General features: G+C 32.0%; 1 protein-coding gene across 1 annotated transcript; it reads left to right on the top strand.

Annotated features, from left to right (window-relative positions):
• Positions 1–2,005: 2,005 nt before the first annotated feature.
• LOC141397038 (uncharacterized) lies at positions 2,006–4,665 on the top strand. The gene is made up of 3 exons (XM_073972853.1): positions 2,006–2,487; positions 2,953–3,246; positions 3,306–4,665. Exons 1-3 carry the CDS (start codon positions 2,209–2,211, stop codon positions 4,581–4,583), a joined length of 1,851 nt encoding a protein of 616 aa, XP_073828954.1. The 5' UTR covers positions 2,006–2,208; the 3' UTR covers positions 4,584–4,665.
• Positions 4,666–9,021: the final 4,356 nt, after the last annotated feature.

The raw sequence follows: 9,021 nt of genomic DNA, 5'->3' as shown, positions 1-9,021 counted from the left end.
ACAATTGGTCGGATCCAGAACTGCAGGAATTTACCAATTTTTACTATTCGATATCATAAGCATCAGCTAGTAGTATCCCATTTAACACCACTGCTTGTTCAAACGTCACAAAAAATGGTCCATATATACAGTGACTGCAATTGAAAATGATGCAATCTGAAATTAAAAATGTAAACGCTGATAACTTGGAGTTAAGATTTTTTAACATTTCAAAAAACAATTTTGTAGAGTAAAAAAATGTCTTTAGGATGGCATACAAAAATTTTCCGTTTACAGTACCGTTATACTAAAATTTTTCGGGAAAACAGAAAATGGGCTATTTTAAACTAAGCATTGAAAATGATGCAACACCGAAAATCGATTAATAATTTCCAAATTTTTTGCTTTTTATGCCATTTTAGTAATCAGAATGTTCGAACAATTGGTTCCCTATTGTTTTCAGTAGTTTTTTATTGATTCCGATAGAAGAAATGATGTTCCTGACGTATTTTTGGCATGATTGTAATTAATGTCCTTTTGTAGACAATTTGACTAGAAATTTCTAGTTATTTTCCAAAAAATGACTATGTCAGAGAATTGCAAAATCAGCCACAAAACATTCGAATTTAAATCAGCTGATCACACTTGCAAATTCTTGCAAGGTCTGTACAATAACCCAAAAATGTGTACAAATTCGTACAAATTTTTTCTGAATGCTGTTCGATAACAAAATTATCAGGCAAAAGAGAGCGAGTTTGGAGAGTTTTGTGACTGAGAACTTGCAAATTTTTGCTGGGAAAATTTGTCCCGCAAAAATTTGCAAGTCTGATCAGCTGACTTTTAATCACCTGTTCAATGTAAACAACTCGAAATGTAAACATTTTTGACCAACAAAAATTTAACAATTGCATATTTTTTTAGATTCTAAAGCGTTGTGGATAGGAATAAAGCATTAAATAAGTAAACTGCAATTTTAAAATTTATGTTTATGTTCCGTTTGGTTTAAAATATCAATAGAAACAAAAACAAATTTCATACATTAGGTGTGTACGATAACTTTCCCAGCAAAAATTACTCAGTCAATTCCAGCAACCTCTCTCAGTGAATTTTACTCTCTCAAGCAAGAAAAATTGCAGAAAGTTATCGAACAACAATTTGTAAAAACTTGCAAGGAATCAACTGTTTTGAAAAATAAGAAGAAGAAAAGTTTTTGCATCAATTTGAATTTCTTGTTTTCCATGATTTTGTTTTATATTTTTCAGCTTTTAATGTTTAATTTTTTGATATTTCAATGTTTATTTATGTTTTCGCCAAACAAGAATAAAAAATAAAACAAAACAAATCTTTTCAAATCAGCTGATCAGACTTGCAAATTTTTGCGGGACAAATTTTCCCAGCAAAAATTTGCAAGTTCTCAGTCACGAAACTCTCCAAACTCGCTCTCTTTTGCTGGATAATTTTGTTATCGAACAGCATTCAGCAAAAATTTGTACGAATTTGTACAAATTATTGGGTTATCGTACACACCTATTTTCGGAAACAGCTGACTTTAAGTCTGTCTGGTTACTCAAAAGTTTGCAACAATTTGTACCAATTGTTACTGAAAGTTGTCTGTTAACTCACATTGTCTCTGTTAACTCTCTGTTATTCATTGAGAACTTGCAAGTTTTTGCTGGAGAAATTTCTTCTAGCAAGAACTTGCAAGTAACCAGACACACATTTTCTTGCAAGTTTTTGCAAAATGCTGTTCGATAACATTCTGCAATTTTTTTTGCTTGAGAGAGTAAAGTTCACTGAGAGAGGTTGCTGGAACTGAGTAATTATTACTGGGAAAGTTATCGTACACACCTAAATTTTGCTTGCAAAAACTTGTAAGTTCTCAGTAACAAAAGTCTCCAAAGCTCTCCAAAATTCTCTCACAATTCTCTCCAAATTCGCTCTCCTTTACTTTACAATTTTGTTATCGAACAGCATTTTGTAAAAGTTTGTACAAATTTGTTAACCCGACAAGCTATAATGTAAACAGGCTATTAGATCAACCTTGTCGGTTGCATCTACTTTGATTATTGTTCCATTGATTGTTTTGTTCTGTCCTTGTAAAAGTCGATATGTCAAAATTCAAATTCCATATCCCTATCTTTGTATCAGACGAAATTGAAAAACTACTAAATTATATCTGTCTGAACATAATATTAAAAATAATTAAACAGCGCCTTAAACTCCCTCAAAATGTGCGACTTCGATGACTATATTAAATGTGGAGAAATCCTTTTATCACCTTCAGTAACTGACAAAGATCAATTTATATTGAAATGCAGTGATTGTGATAAATTTTATTCGGAGCTACGATTTTTCATTCCACATTGGCAAAACCATTATATTGATGAAGAATCGGAATTGGACGATGTATATGAGGAAGATGCATGGATTGATGGACCACTTCACAAGGAGGAACTCAAGGAAGAACTAGACGTCAAACAAGAAGAAATAGAAGATGAACATCACCAGGTAAGTGGTATATGCCTCGTGAAAACTATGTGTAAGCATTTGTTTGTGTGTATATAGGGTGTATTAAGAAGGGTGATTAGTTGTGGTGTAGATGTTTCAAGTTTTTGATAAAACATCGAAGCGATGATTTTTTTATAAATGAGCTGTTTCTTTCCTTGTTGAAAATGGTAAAACTGCCAAAAGTAGTAAAAGTTGTAAACTGCTTCCATATGAATTATGTGGTGTCTAAAGTAAAGGAACACTTTTCGAGTAAAAAGTGGTAAAACTTGAAGATTCTTGCGCGTAAAGGAACAGAGCTAAAGAATCCAACTATCGAATGACACTTATCTCAAAGTGTCATGGGAACATATCAAGGGTACATATTAGATTAGTGAATAATTTAAACTTAGATGTAGTTTTTACTAAAATACGTTAAGTTTAATAATAATTGGAATAATTACTATGTTCCTTGTTATCTTCCTAAAGGCATCCATAGCAGAGATAGGGGAACAGTTCATCATTGAATGTAGTAATGACTTAGATGCTGAGGAAGAAACCACATATATTCCAGCTGTTTTAACTGACAATGATGAAGATGCTCATATGGAGGAGGAGGAAAATTCTGAAAGCGACCACCCTACGGAACAAGAAATACAAGAAGATTTGGATGAAGAATATGAGGTGGAAGAAGACGATGAAGAAGGGGAAGACGAAGATGATCCAATTAAGGATAGTGAAACAAAGGATTTTAGAACTATTCTTAAGAGAAACAAACATAGGGTAACATTATAGGTAAATAATATCTCATTTTTTAAATACCTATTTGCTTTATATTGCAGAAAAGACAAAAAATTGAGAAAAGTAATGTCTTAATCGAAATTTTCAAGTCCAAAGCAAAAGTATCAACATTCATAGCTTCCTATAGAAATCGACCAAATTTATGGGAAATTAGAGTTAGTGTACAACTATCGGCAAAACAAAGAGCCGAATATCTAGAACAGATCGCAAAGGAATTCGAAGAGAAACATAAAATGAAATTAACGTTGGATCAAGTCCGTGAAATCATTACTCACCTGCGTACTAGGCATAGAGTAGCGGCTAGGAATGCATCTAACAGTGATGAAAATAAACCAAAACCAGAATGGTTTGTTGAACTTTTAAACTTCTTACCATCATCTACATTTAATGCTACCATCGATGAATTGGGGAGTCACAGTCTTAAAAAATCTCAAATTATACAAATTCTAAAAATTTATGAACAATTTCCATTTCTTTGGAATAGCGAATACGCTGAATACGTTTGCAATAACAAACGTGATGAAGCTCTACAGGAAATGCTAAATGTTATACAGGCAAAAATGAGATTAAAAATCGACATAGCCGACTTAAAACGATACGTCTATGACATCAACCAGTTTTGTAGTAAGGAAAAGCGTTTGGAAATTAAAAACGCTGATCCCGAAAACATGTCAGAATATAAACCATATATGGAATATCTACGAGATCATGTAACACCATTTAAATGTGTGCAATGTAAGAAAAAGTTTTTACAAGCTTTAACATATAAAATACATTTAAACGGTCATAGTGGTGACAACACGATAAAGTGTAAAATTTGTGGAAAGCCCTATAGCAATGTGGAGCCTTATATACAACATTGCCGTCGTCACATGGATGATTTGCCAGTGGAATGTAAGGAGTGTGGAAAACGTTTTATACGAGATGCCGATTTAAAAACACATATGCGTACACACACCGGTGTCAAACCGTATTGCTGTGAAATATGTGGCAAAGAATTCCGTTACAGTAATGCTTTGGTATTGCATACGAGACGTCATAAAAAAGAATATCGGCACACATGCCCCGTGTGCCCAAGACAATTCTATTCAAAAGATGGCCTTAATAATCATATGGATATCCATAAAGAAGAACGAAATCGTATCTGTAAAATATGTGGAAAGGCTTTTAAGTCGAAAAGTACATTAAAGTCTCATATATTGACACATGAAACAGGACTAAATCATGCGTGTGAACTTTGTGGTAAATTGTTTAAAAATCGTCTTGGTATATATCATCATATGAAAACACATCGACGCAAGGAACCGCAACAAAATTAACCCTATTCGTGATAAATTAATCTGTAAATCTATGTTATGTTACAAATATTAATGTTTTTAATAAATAAATGACCAGTATAAATGTGTTTTAATAATAATTTAACTTTCTAATGAAATAGATTTTGTAGCTGTTTTTCTATTTCTTCCTCATATCTCATAGTGCTGAGGATTGGTGCGTGTACGGGTCCCTTGTTTTCTGAACATTTTTAACATAAATTGCTCTAGTATTGTTAGACTCTTGTTGGTTCTGGAACAGAGCAATTGCCGCAAGTAAACTCGCCTAATGTAAATTGGGACTACGGTTGGCGTAATCGTAGGCATGCACGTGTCGTATGCGTAGTTTACATTTTCTACGTTATAAAAAACCATTTAGATCCAAAATTGTTGAATTTTACAGCAGCTTAAATCAATAAAATATGAAAAGAAACACATTCATCATTCTTATCATGAATTTTTGGGTTAAAAATAACATTTATCTTTTTGGATACGCAAATCGGTATTACGTATGGCGTTGAAATACGAAAAAAGAGACGTGACCGATTTTGTTTACGACTATACAAAATAAAATCAATATAAAAATAATTTTTAGGCAATAATAATAGTTCTATAGCCTAGACAGGAGGCAGTCTTACAGGTATGTGATGGAAATCGATTTCGAGTTCAAAACGAGTCAAAAACTACTGTAGGTGTGATGCATGTACATTTTCCGACATCGAATTGTTTTCAATATCGTATTCATATTCCATTATGTTCTATGGAAAAATTGATCAAAAATACGTGTGATGCAATTCGATAATCGTTTATTTTTCTCGTTTTGAAAACCGTCATTTTTTTGTGGTCGATTTATAAACGATGTAATGAATTTTGATATATTTTAGGAAAAAAACGCTTGAAATTTAAACACGGATATAGAATAGGTAAACTTACATTTATTTGCCATATATTTAGTATACATATTTTGTTAAGAAAATATTTGATATTTCGATAAAAAAAACACGGATCAAAAAATCTACTTTGAACATGTTTCCTCTAGATCAGTGAAAACATCTGCTTAATATGTTGTTTGGGCTATTTGTAAAGTTCTCCTCATGTAATTGGACAAGAATTTCCAAACTAAAACCAAACAAGAACACAAATTTCTTTGATTTGTTATTACATTGTTTCGGCTTTCGCCAAGACTAAAAAATTGTTTTTTATTTCTATTTTTCTTCTTTCAACTGCAGATTAGGGATTTTGTTTGTGGGAATTTAATGAAATTGAAACAACGTGGAATTGAAATTCGATGCGGATCCCATCACATCTAAAAACAATTCACTCGTTTTGGGCAAATTGTTTTCATTGCAAATCGATTCGAAATTCATCACATACCTGTAGTGCGATTCTCTAACCCATTTTTTGAGTTACCGACAAAAATCGTTAAAATTAAAACGCAAAATTATGAATGAAAAGTTAAAATAAAAGTTGACAACACTCTTGCTATCGGTAGAACTTTACGACTGTTTTTTATTCGTCGCTAACTTACCGAAAAACATCGGTAATTAACGACATTATAAACATTTTAATTTTACCGACAATTGTCGGTAGCTCAAAAAATGAGTTAGAGAATCGCACTACTGTTAATTTGCATTAACAACCCCAATTCAAATTACCCCCTGTTATTGTAACTTATATTTGTTCGTTCGTCTATTTTCGTAATAATAGGTGTGTACGATAACCCAATAATTTGTACAAATTCGTACAAATTATTGCTGAATGCTGTTCGATAACAAAATTATCCAGCAAAAGAGAGCGAGTTTGGAGAGATTTTTGGAGAGTTTTGTGACTGAGAACTTGCAAATTTTTGCTGGGAAAATTTGTCCCGCAAAAATTTGCAAGTCTGATCAGCTGATTTGAAAACATTTGTTTTGTTTTATTTTTTATTCTTGTTTGGCGAAAACAAAAATAAACATTGAAATATCAAAAAATTAAACATCAAAAGCTGAAAAATATAAAAAAATCATGGAAAACAAGAACATCAAATTGATGCAAAAACTTTTCTTCTTCTTCTTCTTTTTCAAAACAGTTGATTCCTTGCAAGTTTTTACAAATTGTTGTTCGATAACTTTCTGCAATTTTTCTTGCTTGACAGAGTAAAATTCACTGAGAGAGGTTGCTGGAATTGACTGAGTAATTTTTGCTGGGAAAGTTATCGTACACACCTATTTACGTCATCAATAGATCTGCCCCCGCATGACATACAGACCTAATTTTCGTAAGCGCGTTCCATATTTAGTAAACAATTCTTCTTTTAAAAATTAGCACTCTACATTTGCGCTAAAGCTGGGTACACATTGTCAGTTTTGAATGACAGCTTTGTTGTTGCTTGCTAGTGTGGCCGTTCATTTTTGACATTCATCATGCAACCACAACATATTTTGTGGTTGCTGGACGATTGGACAGTTATCGATAATTGCAAAAAATCGTCATTCAAAACTGACAATGTGTACTGTACTTAAGGCGAGTAATTCGATCTACAATATTTGACAATTCTTGTGAGAAGCATCAAATTTTGACAAAAACAGGGGGTTAATACCCTAGACAGACGGCAGCGTTAATTTGCATTAACTGCCTTAATTCAAATTAATTCGTGCATTATCTACATTTTTAAGTGCCAGTCCACACTAGAGTGATTTCATTGAAAAAATTGCATGAAATTATGCGTCTCTAGATCGACCTCCATGGTAGAGTAAAATCATAAAATTGCTGTAGTGGGGAATTCGATTTAAGAACACCTAATTTCATGAAATTTTTTAATGAAATTCACGCTAGTGTGGACCGGGACTAATGCACAAAATCAAAGGAAATTTAAACTGAATTTAGGTATTTCAATATGGCAATGCTGTAAAAGAGAGCCCATATTCATGTAGGAGAGAGAGCATATTCATGCTCTGAGACACCCACAATTTGCATTGAAAATCAATTGTCTTTTGTCAAATTTCCATGTTTAAGAAAATAAAAAGGAAAACAAATCAGAAATTTTCGCGTTTCTTTCAAATAAGTAGTGGTCTTTCTCGAATAGAATAGCAGCTAATCGTTTTTCGCGCCTTCTATCAAATCTATTTTTAAAATTTTTACTTTCACAAGCATTTCATTACCCACCATCCCAATTCTATCGAAAATAATATCTTCTTCAAATGTTCCTTTAGAGTTTTGCGACATTTTTTAATATTAAAAAGACTCAAAAATATCGCGAATAAATTAAATTTATTTTTGCATTATCGTGGTGAAAAAGTCAATGGTTGAAAGTACATTTGTTTCGCATATTTTGGCGAACTTTTGTAAAACTTTATGAAATGGTCTGCTGGGTACAAACTAATAACACAAACAGCTGTTTCATAAATACAGAAACTATCGTCTGTCAGGGTAAAAATTTAATTCAAATTAAGGAATTTTTAATGCAAATTAACTCTGCCGTCTGTCCAGGGTATAACCCCCTTGAACATTATCCCCAACAAAAGCAAACGGAATTTACATTGAATTTAGCAATTTCAATATGGCAATGCTGTTGAAAATCAATTGTCTTTTGTCAAACTTCCATGTTTAAAAAAAAAAACAAAAAAAGATTACAAATCAGCTATTTTCGCGTTTCCTTCAAATAAGTAGTGGTCTTTCGCGAATAGCATATCAGCTAATCTTTTTTTAGGCCTTCTATCAAATCTATTTTTAAAATTGTTATTTTCATAAACCTTTCATTACCCACCATACCAATTCTATCGAAAATAATAGCTCTGTTCCAGAACTAAAAAGTTTTTACAATTTTTACCACTTTTACACATTTTGCGTTCCCGTACACAAAATTTATATGAAAATTGTTTACGACTTTTACCACTTTATAAAGTACGGGAACAGGCCATATATTTTCTTCAAATGTTTCTTTACAGTTTTACGACATTTTTATAATATTATTTATAATAGTTATGTCTTTTTATGCTTGGTTTACATTCAGCGTCGTTTCGTGATTTCGCGCGGAATCAAGCAAAATTTATCATGATTTCGCATACAAAAATGAAATCATCTCATTTCGTGATTTCAAACATATCACAATGATAAAGGTAGATGCATATGCGCAGCTGATCGAACATGAATTTTCAAAACAATTTATTGTAAATTGATTTAATCGTCAAAAATATACGACAATATAGAACTTTACAACTTTATTTGGAAAATTATCGTAAAATTATCTATATATCGTATTAATTGTGTATAGTACTAACAAATGAAAAAATAAAAAATTATTTTATGGTTGAGACATCATAATAATAAATTTTGATAGATAAAAGTTTTCCTCAGAATCTGCAAAATATTAGTACTTGCAGGAGTTTTTCCATTTAGTGCTAAAAATGCGTTCCCGTACTCCGAAATCTAGAAAGACTTGCACTTCTCTTTAAACAAAAATAGC

This window comes from Musca autumnalis, unplaced genomic scaffold (assembly GCF_047663935.1).
Source record: "Musca autumnalis isolate F117 unplaced genomic scaffold, ASM4766393v1 scaffold_3, whole genome shotgun sequence".
In the NCBI taxonomy this organism is placed as follows: domain Eukaryota; kingdom Metazoa; phylum Arthropoda; class Insecta; order Diptera; family Muscidae; genus Musca; species Musca autumnalis.
The sequence above is the reverse complement of the archived record's forward strand: the minus strand, read 5'-3'. Positions and strand labels throughout refer to the sequence as shown.

Bases quoted from the DNA above. Each gene is read 5' to 3' on its own strand.
- LOC141397038 (XM_073972853.1), top strand. From the start codon at position 2,209: ATGTGCGACTTCGATGACTATATTAAATGTGGAGAAATCCTTTTATCA. The intron at 2,488-2,952 runs GTAAGTGGTATA...ATCTTCCTAAAG, and splicing joins TAGAAGATGAACATCACCAG to GCATCCATAGCAGAGATAGG. The intron at 3,247-3,305 runs GTAACATTATAG...TTTATATTGCAG, and splicing joins TTAAGAGAAACAAACATAGG to AAAAGACAAAAAATTGAGAA.